The sequence below is a fragment of the Micromys minutus genome, assembly GCF_963924665.1.
Source record: "Micromys minutus genome assembly, chromosome: 7".
NCBI classification, from domain to species: Eukaryota; Metazoa; Chordata; class Mammalia; order Rodentia; family Muridae; genus Micromys; species Micromys minutus.
In genome coordinates, this window is record NC_137976.1 from 48,531,917 (window position 1) to 48,551,607 (window position 19,691).

General features: G+C 39.0%; 1 protein-coding gene across 3 annotated transcripts in view; it reads left to right on the forward strand.

Annotated features, from left to right (window-relative positions):
* The window catches only part of LOC308422341 (OX-2 membrane glycoprotein), a 32,306-nt gene that overhangs the window by 2,377 nt on the left and 10,238 nt on the right, over positions 1–19,691 (forward strand). For 2 of the 3 annotated variants that reach the window (XM_080918886.1, XM_080918885.1), the window contains exons 2-5: positions 5,687–5,768; positions 8,629–8,955; positions 11,761–12,033; positions 14,240–14,383. In XM_080918886.1, the coding sequence (XP_080775012.1) occupies positions 5,687–5,768; positions 8,629–8,955; positions 11,761–12,033; positions 14,240–14,382 (825 nt within the window). In that variant the 3' untranslated portion in view covers position 14,383. The remainder of the gene's footprint in view (positions 1–5,686; positions 5,769–8,628; positions 8,956–11,760; positions 12,034–14,239; positions 14,384–19,691) is intronic. The other variant, XM_080918887.1, reaches the window with a different exon arrangement.

Below are 19,691 nucleotides of genomic sequence, written 5' to 3' on the forward strand. Positions count from 1 at the left end.
TGAAAACAGAAAAGTACTCAGGTACGGGGTAGCATTGGAGATGTCCACAGGACGAAACATCACCTCTTTCAGGGTAACGAAAGATCACAAGGAATACCAAGACAAGACTGTGATGGAGGTTCTGGGTCTATGACCCAGAATTTCAGTGAGTATGGGCAGATCCCAGTCTTCTCCTTGACTGCAATGGCTATACCTACAGGGTACCATTGGCCTCAAGAGACTCACACATACTTTGCTCTACTGTTCATCTTGTATGACTCCAAACTGCAGACCCTGACTAGGACAACTCTCCTTCTTATGCTACCAAACCCAAAGGAAGATACAGTTTGATCTTTTCCAGTTATATTTCTACCTCTACTTATGAAGTCACCTGTTTAGAAAAACTCAAGTTTTAGGTCATGGCATACATAAACCAAAGCAACAATTCCACACAGCGGGAAAGAAAAGGATGTTAAAATTGGAGTGCTCTCATTGGGTAAAGAAATTCTTGTACCAGATCAAAATTACTTCCAGATCTTTAAATGCTCTGTTTCAGTACTGGGTGTGGCAGAACATACCAGCAATTCCAACTCAGGAAAGAGAAACAGGAGGATTAGTAGTTCAAGACCACCTTACACCACATGTTATTCTATTTCATCCTACCCTAACCAGATTCTTCAGTTTTTTGGTTTTTTTTTTTTTTTATTTAAGACTCAGCTCAATTTTTCTACCATCTGACCCTAGGCCCACAGGAAAGCAGACATCATAAGACAAACAGAAATTTAGGACAATGAGACTGTCTCATTTTAGAGGTATTATAGAAAATAATCTCTAGAGGCCACTATATCTGAAAGGAATGGCAAAAACAAGGCCTTCATCAGACACACCTTGAGAATGAAGAGTCCCTTAGATGACAAACCATCCTTTGACAAGCATCTTTATCCAAAACCCCAAACCAAGGCTATTTAATTAATTATGGTCCAATGGTTTAGAAATAAGCTTCAGTTCATCAAGGAAGCAGAGGCTTTCTCTACTCAGAGGCTGATAACATACATATTTAGAATAGGGTGTCCACACTGGGTTTGTTGTAGCTGTAGATTAGAGCAACTTGATCTGATGAATATTGACATTCTTATGGGTCAGGACAAGAGGCAAAACGTGGAATAACAGCCTTTCTATATGCACAACCTTTGCCCCAACTCCAGGAACCTAGTTCTCTCTGGGGGTGGAATCTTCTAGAAGTGTGGCAAATCATATTGTAGTGTTAGATTTTTCCCATTCACAAGGAAGAAGGAAAAAAATGACAGTCTTGGGAAGGGTAAAGGGAAATGCTGGGCAGGTGATTCATAGATTGGAGACAGTGTCTAGGTTCCAAGGCATATGGTGGACTATGCTTTGGAAGAGCTTATGGTCAAAAGCAGACGTAAGCTCAGCCAAGACAAAAACATGGTAAGATGGTCTGCAAAGGATTAAGGCCCATTAGGCCCTTAAGGAGAAGGATCTACTCTGAAGCATTAGTAGTTCAAACAGACACAAACAAGGAATGTACTTTAGAAATAAAGCCTATGAAAATGCACACCTAAGGCAAGTCAGTGAAGGCAGTACACATACGGGTGTGCATCATAGGAAACTACCAAGGCAGAAAACTTATGCACTTCCAAGCAGAAAAGGTGAGCTTCAATACTGAAGTTCCAGAAAGTTTTGGGAAAAGATCATGAGGCCTCAACCCTAGGAAAGGAATTACAGGCAACTGAAGAATGCTGAGAGCAAGAGAAATAGTCTTCCTGGTGGAATAACATGCACTTGGTTATCCAATTAAAAAATGGCCAGTCCTGAAAATACATGCAAACAGCTAGCATTATACAGACTGGGCATGTATATACAACAAGAAAAATAGTCTCAGAATTTGAAAGACAGCAAGGGAAAGGGCACTAATTTTAAATATATTATATATACATAAATATATAAAAATGCATATATAATATAAATACATGTATATGCATATATATACATAAGTATCTGTGTGTTATATTAAATATATATGTGTGTGTGTGTGTGTGTGTGTATGTGTGTGTGTGTGTAAATCATTCCCCTTTCCTTTGCTGTCTTTCAAATTTTTGGACTCTTTTTCTTTAATTGTTGTTGCATATATATATATATATATATTACATATATATAATATGTAGTAATATGTATATATGCATGTATTATATGTATATAATATATATAATTTGTTATATGTAGTATATTACATATAACACATATAATACATAATTGAAAGAAAACAAGAAAAAGGGGACTATATTATAATCTCAAAACTATTTAAGTGAAAAAAGAAAGTGCCAACTTGTGCAAAGATGAATTTAAGGAAGATTACTTTAATAACAAATTAGTATTGCCAATGTGTAAAATAAATTAATAGATGAGGGCGTCTAAGCACGGGTCACAGTGCTTAGCGTAAATCAAACTCAATAGATGAAGAATAAAGCATTGCCAAGTGCTCAGTAGATGTGCATGGAGGTTTTACAATGAAACCTACTCTTTTGTACAAGTAGTTATGCTATAAAAAGAATTAAAAATAGGACAAAACACCCAATGACAAGAGCTGAGGCCAGGGTACTAGAGCAAGGACTTCACATGGGAGAATTTCTTGTGACTAATTGAGTATCTGGGAAGGAGAGGAGTCTGGCAGCCAGTAAGACTCTCTTGTCTGGGGAAAATCAAAACCACTTCACACATTGAAATGATGATGAATTTCCTGTCGTTGATAAAGTTGTTAACCCACGCTGTTCCATTTTATCTTTTCAATTGGGAGTCTTTTAGGTGGAAGGAAGATGCAAAGGAACTAGAGTACAGGAAAGTATGGCAATTTGAAGGGTCTGGAAGGTTGGCCAGGCAGAGCTGGCAGAAGGAGGGACACGGCAGTATGAGTCCTGGGGGTACCTGTGTGGGTGTTGAGCTCCAGGATGTAGGAAATGGTCCTCTAGAAGTCCAAGGAGCATCTGGTGGAAACTTAGCCAATTTCATAATGCCTGTCAGATTGCTTGTGCCTGGACACTTTACTAAATGTGATCCTCTTATCATGACAAGTGAGCAAGAGCTTGATAATCTTCACAAACATACTTTTGAGATAGAAGACACAGAAATATTTTACATTCGTGACTGATTTTAAAAACCAACAGTGCTATAGCTGTTCCCTGAGAGGGTCTGCCAGAGCCTGACCAATATGGAGGCAGATGCTTGAAGCCAACCATAGGACTGAACACAGGGACCCCAACTAAGGAGAGCTGAAGCAGTTTTGCATCCCCACAGGAAGAACAATATCAACCAACCAGACACGCCCCCCCCCCATCCCTGGCCCAGAGCTCCCAGGGACTAAGCTATCTAAAGAGAAAACATGGAGGAAAACATCCAACTGCATATGTAGCAGAGGATGGCCTTTTCTGGCATCAATGGGAGGAGGGCCCTTGGTCCTGTGGAGGGTAGATGCCCCAGCATAGGAGAATTCTAAGGCAATGAGGCAGGAGTGGGTGGGTGGTGGGTGAGGACCCTCACAGAAGCAGGGGTGAGGGCGATTAGGTAGGGGGGTTATAGAGGGGAAACCTGGAAGGAGGATAACATTCGAAATGTAAATAAGTAAAATAACCAGTAAAAAAATAGCAATACTTTGTGTACAGTGTCAGGCAATGTGTTGGTATTGTTATGATTGTGACTCTTGGAAACCAATGCTTAGATTTGAGTCTTGTCTCTACCACTTCCCGGCTATGCTACCTGAGGCAAGCTACTTAAAAATCTCTCCTTCACATCCTTCATTGTACAAGCATTGCACAGGTTCCTGAAGTGTTGGGTGAAGTAGTTGATCTAAAGTGTTAATGACGGTGCCAGGTACATAATACGTTCAATGTATGTTAGTCTTGTGGTTATTAGTAGTTTAGTCACCAAAAGCAAACTAAAAGTTGAAATAAATATTTTTGATACATTTATCGGGTATGTATTTTTCCAGTCATTTATTCTTATCCCCTGGACTTTCAAACCAGACAGTCACATACTTTAGGCGAAGAATGTTATCATGGAAAAGTCAGAGAAGTTTTGGAAAACAAAGTTTTGTGATAACTGTAGCCTGGACATTCAAGCTTTAAAACCGAACACGCTGAAAGAGGACGGTAAAGTCCATTCCAGAAAGAATTGTTGACATGCTCTATAATGGTGAATGACTAGGCTTCTCTGACCTCATGGGGTTAAGGGTTTTCCAGTCCAAGAGAAGGGAAAGGCAGTCAAGTGTTCACAGCTACAGCCAGGCACACCAGCTTGTATAAAAAGAAGGAACATCGTATCCTCCCCCAGCAATAGAGAATCAAACACGGAACCTGGATTTCCAGAAGAAGGCAGGGTGCAGTGTGACAGAATAGCACAGACCCTTAGTACTTTTCTCAGTACAAGGAGAGCCTAGGGGAGTTTACACATGCACAGAGCTGCAGTCAGTCTGTGAAGTCATTATTATGCGAAGGATGACCATGGTGGCTGATAGAGACACAGCTGTCTTAGAACATGAGGTAGAAGAATGGTTGGAATGAATGACCAGGAGCCTGCACTACGCCTTGGTGTGGTGTAAGATCCCAAACATTCCCGGATTGCAGATGTAAGGTCATAAATGGGGAGCTTAATAGAGTGTTGGGGTGCTTGGAAGCTAAGCAAACAGTGAAGGTGCTACTTTGACTGAAAGGAAGTTTCTAGCCTCAGTTGGAAGGGTAATGTGAAATAAAAATGAAATTCAGATCATGAAAATTACAGAGAAAATTGGCATGTCTCACAGACCTTTCCTGTAAAACATGCAGAATTATGGCCCCTGAGATGACTCAGTGTGTTCAGGCCCTTGCTGCACAAGTCTGGTGACCCAGAGTTCAGCCCCTGAAACACACATGAAAGTGAAAGAAGAGAACCAAATCTACCAGGTTTTTCCCTGACACACACCTGACCTTCACACACACAGGCACACAAACACACACACACACTAAATTAGTTGCAAACAGAAATAGGTCCAGTAGCACAATTCTGAGGCAGCAATAAAGGGTAGCAGATCTGAACACTCCGTCTCCTCAGTTTATAGCAAGGCAATGCCCAGAATAACATTTTCTTAAGCGATGCCAGGACATCTATGAGGGTAGAGGATTACTGGCCAAGTAAAGAAAAATAAAGCAATGAAGGAATAAACAAAGTTAATATTAGTACTGGCTTCTAAGTATTTTTTTAATTGATTGCATTTTCAGGAGAGTTAGCCTCAGCAAAGCTCAGGGCTATAAAATTTCTGGAAAATGTTTTCCTTTTGAGCTTTGTCCTTGACATTTACAGTAGCTGATTATTTGGGAAGGGGAAGCTGTCTGACATCTGTACTTTCTGCATTTTCTCTGATAGCGTAAGGCAGTTTGGTTCAGGGAGCCTATGTGTTCAAGACTTTGCTCTTGACAATAGTAGCTTTAAAAGCAAGGCTTCCATTGCCTGGGTTATGAAAGAACCACACAGCAGCTTTCCCCTCCCCACATCCTGAGCACTCTGTTATTTCTTCCATTTATAGCCTTGGGTTCTGTTTCCACAAAACTGGTGAGTAAACACTTGACTCCTGCATTTCCTAACCCAGGTATTATAAGGTCATTTCCCTGGCTCTGTCCAAATGCAAGCTCTATTTCTGTCGTTTGCTTTCTGTCTTCAGGTATTCAGGAGATCTTTCTGCCATCTCTCAACCTACAGCCTGCTCTGGAGCATGGCAGCAGTAGCGCTAAGCACAGCTCAAGGTAAAGTTCTTCCTCTGCAGAGCCTCTGGGGTGGAGGTTGGCCACTCCTATGCCTATTAGGCTAGCCCACTATCTTCATGAAGAACTTCAGCACTCTTCCAGCCTTGGAACAGTGGGAGTTGTTCTTCCCGCTTTCCAGACTTTTGTTTTCAAAGAGGCAGAACAAGTTGGCGCTCAGAAGAGATTCCAGTAGATAAACATCCCCTCTCTAGTATAATATGATGTCAGGTTTTCATCTAGAGAACTGAGGGAATATATTTGAAAAATAATTTCCTGGACTTAATTTTAAAAGACCTGGCAATATTTGGAAGTCTATCCTTAAAATTGAGTTCATCTGCTTACAAAAAGTAAAAGGTAGAAAAAAAAAAATACTGTCACTCAGAGGTGCGTAAGCTTACGTTGTCTCCTTACAATAACCTGGCTCCTAATATTTCTTGTCATTCCCATGGAGGTTGCTGCTTACTTTCTGTTGGTTCTTTTCTAATCACTGTGGTGTGATGTCATCATTTATCTCTCTGAGAAAGATGCTGACAATAAAGGGCTGCGGGTTCTGCCTCCACACACAGCCCTGACACACATTACAGGATTTACTGACCAACTAGCAGATTCAAAAAGGATTCCAAACAAGCACCAAAGAATTGGTAACTTTTCCACTACGGGTTATCCTCTACAGTCAAGCACAGGTTATCACATGTCTAATACTAGTTCTAATCTCCTTTCCGCTCTACATTCTAAAAGCAACATTAGTTTTTTCCCCCAAACACATTCTGAAAACTCTGCAAAGATTTTCAGGGAACCTCAGCCTCATCAGTGGGACTCTGCTTTTCCTAACTGCCCTTGTGTTTAAGGAGTTCCCATCATGAAATTACCAGCCAGGCAGCACAGTGGTCATGTTGTAATTGGCAGCTATGTCCTGTTCTCTGGTATTCTCAGGAAAGGTTTCTACAGCCTTTTATTTCCTGCTTACATTTGTTAGTATTTTATCTGCTTGGTTACTCTTAACAAACAAATGTTAGTGTTTCTGTTCATCTCGAAGTTGTGTATCATTTTATTGTCTAGTTCCCTGCTGTTGTTTGGTGTGTGGAGGGAGTGATTTGGACATAGGCATCTATTCATCTTCACTCCTTTCGGTTCCCAGTAAATGTAGTTGTGTTAAATTTCCACCAGAGAAATGCATCATTGAGCTTTGTAGACACTGAGTGCATTATGTTCTGGTTACTGTTTGGTTTTGGTAATTTATTAATCTTGTTATCAGTTCAGCTATAATGAGAGATTAAAAGGGGAAATTTTGGTCTTATTGTATTGTGGAGAGTGTTCAGAAAGAGTAAATTTTTAAGACCAATTTCAGGTTCAGTTTAGGTAACTATTTTATTTTTTGAAAAGATTATACATTTTATGACTCAGTAGTATACAAATCTGAGTAATACATATACATATATATACATATATAAACATATAATTGCTATGTAAATCTAGTGTATTCAAATTAAATATAAAAAGCTATAAGCATATTTTAAAATGTTCTATATTATCATATTTAAATTTTTGCCTTAGTGATTTAAAATTATGGAATCAAAGATTCTGAGAGACACAAAGAAAACTCTGATATTATTACTGTGGGTTTATAAATTGCTATTGTAATTCAGCAGTGTTTGCCATATGTGTTTCAGGATTAGATTGTCAGGTACATGAGGTTTCATGGTTAATATGTCGGTTCACGTTGGGTTGCTCCCTGATCATTATTCTTTTGTTTTTCCATGTGAAAAACGTCGCTGGGCTAGTGTTAAAAGGCTTAAGCATATTTGTTGAGATTTTCTTTAATTTTTTGCCTATATATAAAATCCTAGGTGTTACATTTTGTGGAATGCCAAGACCTGGCCTTTTGGCCTATGAATTCTTCATTCAGTGGCAACCATTCTGCTAAGTTGAACATGTGTTAAGATTTTTTTACTTCCTGTTTTTCAGATTTCTAATTTCTACCATTTAAAATGTTATTTTTCAACTCACCCAGATTCATTCCAAAGTGCTTCTTGATTATGATGCCCAGATTTATTTGTTGTGAGTTCTTGGAGATGGCATTCATTACCCCTCTTTCATTGTGCCCCTTTTCTCAAATAGTTGGTCCTTTGCTATTGGTTGTTGGTTATTATATGAATGCTAAAACATTCATTCACCTGTCAGAGAACAAGTCGCCTGCTTGCGGAAAATAAATCGTTGCCATAACATCTAATAAAAATAGAGTATGGTGACAGTTGGGCATCAAAATTTTTTGATCATGCTGGGTGTATCAAGTCTCCCAGAGCATTATCCTGTTTATCACTTTCGTTTTTCAGAGTCCTCTGTAATGGTATCAGTGGTGTCTGTGGTGTGTGTGTGTGTGTGTGTGTGTGTACCACCTCTATCATCTTTGCTTAAACTGCCTGTTGCTCTTTCGCTCTTCTTTACCACTGTCTCATACATCACTAAGCATGAACTCACCTAATGAACCTATTTCATCTGGCAGTTTTCACACTCAATCATTCTACTTATTCTACAGCTCACTGGGATTCTTTACAATTTATGTTACTCAGCATTGCCTTGTTATATTCTACCTCAGCTTTTCAAAGTCAAATGGACCTATTTCTCTGCTGGCACTTGGGCATGTACACACATTTTGTTTTCTTCTTTGCCTTTTTTTTTTATTCTTTTCTACATTTCAGTTTCAGCATGTGTCTATTACTAGGAGTCTCTCTCTCTCTCTCTCTCTCTCTCTCTCTCTCTCTCTCTCTCTCTCTCTCTCTCTCTCTGTGTGTGTGTGTGTGTGTGTGTGTGTAAAATAAAGTTCTAAAATAGAATGTTTTTTTTTTTTTTGGTTCCATAGTGGAAGTGGTGACCCAGGATGAAAGAAAGATGCTGCACACAACTGCAACCTTACGATGTTCTCTAAAAACATCCCAGGAACCCTTGATTGTGACATGGCAGAAGAAGAAAGCCGTAAGCCCAGAAAACATAGTCACCTACAGCAGAGCCCACGGGGTGGTGGTCCAGCCTGCCTACAGAGACAGGATAAACATCACTGAGCTGGGACTCTGGAACTCGAGCATCACCTTCTGGAACACAACAGTGGAAGATGAGGGTTGCTACATGTGTCTCTTCAACATGTTTGGTTCCAGCAAGGTCTCTGGAACAGCTTGCCTTACCCTCTATGGTGAGAATCTTTGAGAATCCATTCTCTGTTTTTTTCAGAAATATAATTTCCAGGAGCATTGGGTATGTGGTTATGGTGACTGGATTGTTTTGATTCATTACATGGACAGACTCACTTGAAAGCTTTTAGCCTTTCATGACTGCTGTCAATATCACTGCAGAATTCAGAGAGCTAATGTCACTGCACTAAGATGTTTGGCTAGAACCAACTTCTCTCTAGGGTCTTGCCATCACTAACATTGAAGACAGTGATGAGGGCGACATGTTCTCCACAACAGTGAATTCATCGCTAACACTGCAAATGTGCAATGTGTTCTCTCTGGGGCCCTTTACAACTTCTGGAACAAGCAACAGAGGCAGAGCAGTCTAACCTGGAGCCAATATGATGTCTTTCTTGGTTTATTTCAAGGAAGCAGTTTCAAGATTTCTAAAGGTACAGCCAGCAGGGACTTTTCATAACGAGCTGACTTCACTGGGAGTACAACAAGATATAAAGCATTCTTTAAACATTCCATAGGCTTAGTGATGTGATGAGATTATGCCAGGAGCCAGACCTAGCATGGGGAGTTCTTCTCTCTTGTTGGTTCTTCTTGAGGCAGCAGAGGGGGAAGAGCATCAGTGAAGGGTAAGACTTGGTCTTACGAGATATTTAGGGTTGCTGTATAATAAAAGCTTACTATCTAAGTCTAGGTTACTGTGCTATAGCTGACCTGCCTTCTGTGATCTCTGAAGCCAGAAACTTCAGTGTCTGGCACTTAGCACCTCTTCCTAAAACAGCAAGGGATTAAGTAAATAGACATTGTACTGTTGTACTATATTACCTGAAACTGCTGGGTTCTAAATTTTAGTCTGCTAGTAGGAAGTTGCAGGCAGAAAAAGGGACACTTAGAAAAGTGATTATAATGTTTGTTACTAAGTAGTAAAAGTGTCCTATGAAAGCTATCTAAAGGGAAAGAGGAAAGATCCTAAGTGGGGAAAGGGAAAAACAGTTCCTAAAAGAAAAGGTTCTTCTAAGGGAAGAAAGGATGGAGTGGGGTGGAAAAGGAATGAGAAATAGAAAGGGTAATGGGTACACAGAGAGAGGTGCTAATCCAGGGAGACTGTCAAATGGTATCTGAGAAACACACAACAGAAAAGACGGCTTACACAAAAGATGCAGAATAATTAGGATTACACTATATGGAGGAGATAAATATCATTTCAGATTTTCACGTTTCTATCTAACCAGCCAGTTATGCTAGAGACAAACTGCAGAAATGACATTTTTTGTGCAAGGTCTGAACTCACTGGAAGCCCATTGGGAGGAAGGTGTGGCATTTTATCTGTCTAGCTCCCATTGTCTTTCTGTGAGGATTTCCCCTCATTCCTGTGAGAAAATGCAGAAGCCAGGTGAGGTGCTTAACTGACAGCAATGAAGCATTAATTAGGAAGTGGGTCTAAGGGTGATTTTGTAACATCTAATGTGGTGTGTTGATTATTGGAGGGAGAAGAGTAACCTGGCAGAGACATTACAAATATTGAAGCAAGGCTTTGAGCGTGCTAAGAGAATTGCTAAGAGAGATTTACTAGGTAAAAGAGTGTGGGGATGCAGGGACCTTCTGCTCACGCTGCTGCTGATGGATCTTCCCAATGTTAAGTCAGGCTTTCTTCCAAATTTCCACTTCTTTGTCTGTTTCTCTTTCTCTCTTCCTTTCCCCCATAGCTCTCCCTCTTGTCTTCTTTTTCTTCCTTTTTACTTCTCATTTCATGTTGTATGATTTCTGTAATTTTTCTCTAGATCATTCCTCTCCTGCTCATTCTCCCTCCATCCCCCAAAGGGAATTCCTTCGATACAACTTGCATCTAAGCCATTCTCTGATAACCCCACAGACTGTGATACACCGTCTAATCATATAAATCCTACTCATTTTTCGTATTTTCATCTCTCCCACCACTTACTGATTCTTGGAATTTGAGCAATCATCTAGAGCTCCCCTCCCCCCAGCTCCTGCAATCTACCTATCTCTTGAAAGTACAGGCACAAACAAGCATTCACTTACACTGGCTTCTAATTAACTCATGGGCTGCAAAGCCAGCCACAGAAGGATTGGTTTGTACAGGTTGGCAGAAATGTGGCAGACATTCCAACAGAAATAAAATTGCCCTTTATAAAGAGAACAGGCTACAACTAGTGAGGAAATTATACCCTTTTTTTCTAAAGAATTCTTCCAGCTTTGTCAGGAGATCCCTGTGACCCTTCCAACCATCAATCTCTGACTTTATTATTTATGGGTTCTGAGTTCCTAGTTTGCATTTGAGTGGGTTTTCTAATTAGGTAATGGGGGATGGGAAGGTGAAGCTCCCCTCTGTCTCATTCAACTTTAAAAAAATGGATTTTTCTCTAAACAACAGGATCTGGGAACTGTGCCCTGCCTGTAGCTTCTGAGAGGTAATGGGTACACATAGAGAGGTGCTAATCCAGGGAGACTGTCAGATGGTTTCTGAGAAACACACAACAGAAAAGATGGCTTACACAAAAGATGCAGAATAATTAGGATTACACTATATGGAGGAGATAAATATCATTTCAGATTTTCACGTTTCTATCTAACCAGCCAGTTATGCTAGAGACAAACTGCAGAAATGACATTTTTTGTGCAAGGTCTGAACTCACTGGAAGCCCATTGGGAGGAAGGTGTGGCATTTTATCTTTCTAGCTCCCATTGTCTTTCTGTGAGGATTTTCCCTCATTCCTGTGAGAAAATGCAGAAGCCAGGTGAGGTGCTTAACTGACAGCAGGCCATGTGTTTTCTTTCTTTTGTCTCAGTACAGCCCATAGTACACCTTCACTACAACTATTTTGAAGACCACCTAAACATCACTTGCTCTGCAACTGCCCGCCCAGCCCCTGCCATCTCCTGGAAGGGCACTGGGACAGGAATTGATAACAGTACGGAGAGTCATTTCCATTCAAATGGGACTACATCTGTAACCAGCATCCTCCGAGTCAAAGACCCCAAAACTCAAGTTGGGAAGGAAGTGATCTGCCAGGTTTTATACCTGGGGACTGTGATTGACTACAAGCAGTCTCTGGACAAAGGTAAGAGAGGCTGGGCAAAAGAGACTGTGGTGTGTTTATGTTTTTGCACTGGGAAGACAGTAATGTTCTTCAGAGACTCTAAACTGCTCACCAAAGACCATAGTTAGAAAGAACATGAGGCAAGGGAAAGAAGAGCTTGAGGTATCAAATACAAGTTTTGTTGTAGCCTCTCCATTCACAGAGATAACATTCTAAGACCTCCAGTAGATGCATAAAGCTGCAGAGAGTATTGAATCCTGTGTTTTATTCTCTCTCTCTCTCTCTCTCACACACACACACACACACACACACACACACACACACACTCACGATGCACATACTCCAATATTTAACTTGGCTCTCTAATTACACATGGTAGGAGATTAAACGATGAAACCAATTAAGAAAATACAATCAAGGAAATCTATTATAGTTAACATTTGTGTTTAAATTCCTTTGTGCAAAAGAATTGTTGAATATAAGTATGAGGTGCAAAAACCACTCAATATGAATGTCAAGACAGCTACTCCACAGTTAAGAGAAGGATGGTTCACACAGTGTCCTTACACCGGGGAATTCACACCCTTGCTGAGATGAGATGAGGTGATGTCACATGTTATCCATCATTCACAATAGCACATGAGCTAAAATTTGTGTCTTGTTTCTTTCTGGGATTTCTTTTTTCATATTTTGGACTACACAACAGCTAACTCATGCTCTAGAAAGTAAAATTGCCAAAAAGTGTATATGGGAAACATATTGCTTACATACCTATGGCTGATATCCACCAACTGGGAAGTATTTTCTAGGCAATCATAAAACTGTGTGTCTAGTGCTCCAGTAAGAACACCACAGTAGACCATGAACATACCTAAGGTGAATGAGGTGAGGTTTTAGCTAAGTCTGGGAACGAGGAAGCTTTTCTGGAGGACCCCGATGACATCTATGAAAAAGTCTTTGATCATCCGTGAGAAAATCCCCATCTGAAGGCTCATCACTCTTTTAAGAAAAACTGCATTACTGTTTCTATGCTCTTCTAGGTTCTCACACAAATCTTTCTTAATGAATTTCTCAGGGACTTATAGATACATGGTTTGAGACTACAGAAAATTGGTTTCAAGCATGGCTATCTCTAGGTTTGAAGTAGTCGCCGTGGAAGTGGCACACTTGATAAGCACCTAAAATGATGATAGCCATGTGGGAGCGCTCTTCAATAAATAAAACCCGGAGGAGTTGTGCAGTGGCCTCCAGGGAGTAGCTCCTACATCCGTGTCTAGCTGAGCTCCTTAAAACCTCAATTCTAGTTAGAAATTACATGTTTAGGTAAATTTTGGTGAAAAAGCCTTGTGTGGTGCATTTGGACTTCATGGAGAGAGCCTCGGCTTGGGATCAGCCAAGGCCAAGAGCAAACGTCCTTGAAAAATGAGGACTTGAAAGGGTAAATGAGCTTTTTTTCCAGGAATTCTGAATTTGACTTAGGTGACATCAAATGTTTTCTATTGCTTGCATAGCATTTATTCTATGAATAATTACTGATGGTGCAAAAATCCCATATGCAGCTGTAGAAACCATGGAAATGAGACAACCTGAAGACTATCAGTTGTTGTGAAAACTCTCCTACAGAGAAGGCTAAATGTTTCCCTTTGTGTTCTCTACACCAAGGAACTGGCCTTTAGCTGGGCTCCACTGAGAACTCCTGGGAAGAGATTTAGGAACAAAAGCATAGATAGATTGGAAGAAAGGCAATAGAATGAATTGCTTCCAGTGGTTCACATCATGGGAATCATGGATCTTTTTCACTTTTCTAATTCCAAGTGTATTTATATTTAAAGAATATGATATTTGAAGGCAAAAATGATTTGACTAGCCCTCTGCCTTTAAATTTTCTACTTTGGTATTGAGCTCAACTAGCCTTCCCAGTTAGGAGTGGCTTCATTTTTTTAAGTCTTATAGATATTAATAACATTTAGCTCTCAGGATTAAATTAAGTGACATTGCAAACATATTATTATATGTAACTGCATAAAATATGCTGGCTGTTACTAACATCTAATTGTTTTACAAACCCTATGAGGTCATAACTGTAGATGTGACTACGGATGCCTGTAAGGAAAATTTTAGAACAGCTCTTAGTTGTCATAATAACTCACTTTTTGTTTTTTCACCATTTGTTTAGCAGACTTCTCTTCTGACTCCCCTTCTCTCTCTCTCTCCTCTGTACACACAGGGTTTTGGTTTTCTGTTCCACTGTTGCTAAGCATTGTTTCTCTGGTAATCCTTCTGGTTTTGATCTCCATCTTACTGTACTGGAAACGCCACCGAAATCAGGAGCGGGGTGAGTCATCACAGGGAATGCAAAGAATGAAATAAGGTAAATATTTTCCCTTTATAATCACTTGGGGTTTGTTTGAATATATAAGTAATGTTATATCTATTATCTATAAAGTATATAAATATTGATGAGGTTTAGGAAAAGCTACAAGCTTGCTTTCTTGCAAGTGGACATTTCAGCTTTTCATTGCCAGATAGTTTAAAAGCTATTTCATAAATTAAAAGTAAGAACTCTTAGAAAGAAAACAAGAATATATTGGTTGGATAATAGTGGGATATTGTGAAACAAAATAAAGAACTCTGGCCCCCACACAAGAACCTCTCCACCTGCTAATAAGGCCAGTCTTGTCTCCTTTTACACCATCCACAGCCATCTGACCAACCATGAGACTGTGAAATTGCCCAGTACCATTTCATTAAATAACACTTCCTATGTTACATTCGCATGCTTGCAACATACTCACTTGCAACATACAAGTGAGTCACACATGTAGTCGTTATTTCGTATCATTCTTCATGCCTTTCCAGGCTGAGAATGTCTCTTCATCCTCCACCACCGCCATTTGCCACAGTATCATATACATATTGCTATATATGATATGTATCGCAACATGGTGTATATTGCTCGATAAATGATCATTCATTAAGGGACAGAATTCAAGTAGCTTGAATGAGATATTTTCCAAATTTACTTCCTCTCATTGTAACTCAGTACCCTATGAACACCAGACAAATCTTAGACAATGCGATGCATCAAAGAATAAGATTTCCACCAAAATGAGCAATGTGAGATATATTTCAGGAAAGAAATACATTTCTTTACTGTCTGAAGCCTGTGCTCAACCTATTAAGCACAAAGCTGGGATTTTTTTTTTCTTTGAAATGGGAATTTCCTGGGGTGAAAGGGTAATGTGGGAGTTTCTTCCATCCTAGATAACTGAACTTTAGGGTCAGGGAAGAAAAAATTGTTGGTATTAAATAATATTTCAAGTTTTGATTTAGAAATAACCCTCAAATTCTACCTTATTTCCCTTTTCACTTTATGATTTCTGGGCCATTTTTCATGTCCTCACAACATTTTTGATCACCTTATCTTGCTTAAACCTTAAATAAGCACCAGAATAAGTCGTATAAATTCACAAAATGAACAATGCGCCTGCAATGTTTGTGCCCCCTTTAAGAAAGTAAATGGAGGGATTTGTTCTGTCTGCAAGGTTATAAATCAGAACATCTCACGGTATATAAACATAAGCCATAGAACACCAAGCCCTCCCCAAAATACCAAAGGCAAAAGTCTCTTTGATTTTATCTTATCCAAGCATTTCCGTTTTTCAATTAGGTAGTGTGAATCCAGCAAGGGAAGCCAGTTTCCTTCTTGAAGGTCAGAGTCAGTTCTTAAAAGCAATTAGAATAGCAGGACTGCTTTCCCGGCCCCTCTCCTGACTTGAAAACAAAAAACTATGGTTATCAATTGCATTCACAGTACAAAAAAATGTCCAAAGTATTCAACTTCATTTTTCAAGTTTATTTTGACTATGAGTTACATTTAAGCCCCAGATAAATTTCCCTAAGCAGGGGTATTTGCAAAGTAGTAGTTATTTATTCATTTATTGAGTCTTAGATTTTCTGAGGAATAGAACTGCTAAATGCCAGAAAGAAGCAGTCAATGTCTGTGTTAAACTTTGCCTCAGTTAAAAAATAAATATTCCTGCTTCAGATGAACCTTGTGAACATTTAGTTGCCACTTTGTAGGCAAATGTTGACATGACATATGGCCACATAAATTTCTCTAAATGCTCATATTTCAAGTAACTCGATTCTTTTTTTAAATTTCAGAACTTTAGCAGCCATAGGATTTGATTCTGCATACTTACAGCCACTAAAACCAAGTGTCAGTTATTTTAGAAGCCTAATTGCTCAGAGCTAAGAAAATACTGGTTCACAAAGAACCAAATTTTAAGCTATGCAGAACTTTGTGAGATAGAGAAAAAGAGTCAAAGAACATAGTAATGCCTCTCTCTCTCTCTCTGTCTCTCTCTCTCTCTCTTTCTTTCTCTCTCTCTCTGCCTCCCTCCCTCCTCCACCTTTCTCTTCCTCCCTCCCTCTCTCTCATTTGTATGCAACAGGTACACACACAGCTCTTCTCTTGCCTTCCATACTTTCCTTATTCACCTCTGTCCTCTTTTATGTTTTCTTCCCTTCATTTTTTGAAGTCATAGAACTTGGAGATATGAAAGGATATGCAGTCAAGCAAAAATATTGAGGTTCCAAAACCAGTGATCCAAAAGTTCATGCTGTGGATGTGAAAGAGGAAATAAGAAAGTGGAACTGAAGGTGGTGTGTGTGTATGTATGTGTGTCAGTGTGTGTCAATCATACACTGTGTGTATGAGTATGAATGTGTGTGTGAATGTGTATGAGTGTGTATGGGTGTATGTGTGTGTATGTGTGTCAATATGTGTGTATGGGTGTGTATGTGTGCACACATGCATGCATGCTATGTGTATGAGTATAAATGTGTGTGAGTGTGTGTGTGTATGTATATATGAATGTGTGTGAATGTTTGTGTGTGTGTAAATGTGCAAGTGTGTGCTTTGCATGTAGGTAAGAAGAAAGATAAATGGCACTTGTCCTAACTAAATCTAAACATTCTCATCTCCATGGAGAGCCTAGTAGCCAAAGGAATGTGTTCCATTACATCAACATTTGTTTGCTAATTCATCAAAACAAAACTCCCTTTAGATCCCAATCACAATTCATGGTCCACAAACGTGAAAACAGATTCAGTTTTGCCCAGAGGGGCAATCTGCAATAACTGCTGTTGTCTTTGCATAGAGGTCAGCCTTCCCCAACTTCTCTTGTGATTCAGTACAGTGTAGGTTGGACATTGCCCTCTTCTCTCTTTTTTGTTGTACCATGTGCACTGGAGGAAGTTATGATAGCTATTGGGCCACTTTCTCTCGACTCCTAACAGGATCACCACAGTTATTTCTTATATAACCTTACAAGACTAAGAATCCTTTCAGAAATATGCTTACTTCGTCTTGTTTCTGTGAATTAGTATTTTATTTTTGAAACAGAAAGTGAGAAAGCATTCAAAGTTTCCTGGGGAAATTTTCTATCATCCCAAACCTATTCTTCTAGTAACAGTCAGTGATGTCATAAGTTCATACCTTCTCCGTATAGGAAAATGAAGTAAAATTGTGGCTGAGAATAATCTTGCATTTCACAACAATCACATACCATTTATTATATAGTCCTCAAAGATGATGAGTGAAATTTTGGGTCTGCTATGGAGCAGACCACTGTAACTATCACTGCATGTTAGAACACCTTGTTTTGAGTACCTAAGTTATTTTCTTTGCTTTGGTTTGGTTGATTCAAGACTGGGTTAGAAACAAAAGAACACAGACACTCATGTGAGACATATATTCTGGACTCCACTTCTTTTCCAAGTGCTGGCTATTTCACATAAAAGATATTTTTTGGCCACATAACATTTATATTTATATTGACTTCCTTAACTTCCTAGTAACCTGAGATATGAATGGTCCTTGGACAATACATAATGGTTATATTAATAATTTATTATTGCCTTGACTGGAGCATACACTGATTCCTGTTTTAAGCATACTATTATGTCAAGGAACAAAGATTTTCAGTGAATTTTGTGGTGATAAAATTCATCTTTAGTTAGGAAGATAATCCAAAGAAGATTTATTACTAAAGCAATTAGAATCTCCGTTGTTAAACAACAATGCTAATAATCTCCAGATTAAAGGCTGGATAAGTGAGAATTTCTACCCTATCCAAGACTCTTCATAATCTTAGGGAGGAATATGATGATCTATGTAATTGAAGCAATGGGGAAACCCTTAATAAACTATTCAGGCTAGCTGAGAAAAATGTGCTCCAAGCCTATACGATAAAATGTGCATGTTTTTCATGTGTAAAAATGCTACTCACCAATCCAAAATGGCATGACAAAATCTGACCATCAATTTCTTGGTTACCAGGCTCTCAAAGCCTGGGATTTTATTTTGTTTGTTGGTTTTGTTTGTTTGTTTGTTTGTTGTTTTGGTTTTTTTTTGCATGGAACTATTTATTGCTATTCTCCAAAACCCTAATAGTTGGCACAGATGAACCAAATCCTGAATTTTACTCCATAACAAGAACACTTCCAGGAATGGAGACATCATAATATTCTATACAGGAACTAAATGGCATTTTACCTCTCAAGTGGACATCTGTCTCCTTAGCTGTTTGACCATTTTTTTCAAATGCCTATTTACATTAGCATCATTTATTACACAAATTAATGAAACAACAAGGATTAGAACACTTTTAAGCTGATTAATCCTCTAATGTCATCGTTACTTTGATTTTTTGCTTATGTTCTCTCTGTCCTGTCTATTACCAGTTGTGTTCTTTGGAACTGCTATGCCCCTCACCTTTGTAGTCTACACTTTGAGCCTTGGCTGAACAGATCCACACTCTTAGTCCTCACTGTTAGAAAAGCCAACTTTATGTTATCTAAATTGGAAGAGGTAAAGTTACTTTACAAAAGTACACAAGTGGATTAGCCAAAGAAGATAAATGCTATGTTTTCTACTGTTTCTTCATCAAAGAATAAGGAATTTGGTGGCTTATAACACAAAAATCATTCTCCTACAATCCTTCATGTCAAAAATCCAACACATGACTCACTGGGCTAAGATCAAGGTCCCTTTATAGCTATCTTCCTTTCCACAAATTCTCGAAGAAAATCAATGGTCTGTGTTTATCCAGGTGCTTCAGACTGACTTTATTCCTTGTTTTTGTTTATTTGTTTTCATTTGTTTGTTTGTTTTACTTGTTTCCATATACAGAGGTAGTGATGGCCATTTAGGCTATTCTCAAATTGAGATTCTCTCTCACTAACCCCTCTTATCCTCATAAAGACATGTGTGCTTGCAGTAGGCCTATCTATATCTTTGGGCTCTCAATTAAATTATACAGAAAAACCCATTCTTCCATGTAAGGTATTCTTTTCCATGTTCCTGAAATTAGGATGTGGATGATACAAGACTACTTTGTTCTGCTACCACACAGGCAAAGGTGGACTGGAGTAAGTGGAGAGACAGCTGTTACCTGGTCTCCAAGTACAATCATGTATTCAATACCTATAATTCCTTAGCCCTGCCTAGTTTAGGGCAATGTTTTATCAAAGAGCATCAAACCATGGTCAGACTCTCTGAGCACATCACTTTAGCTTTCTTATTCAAGCCTTTCCTCCTTCCAAAAAAGAAAGACTTTACAACAATATTTTTTCAAGACTATGTCTCAGTCTTTAACACAAAAATGTAACTT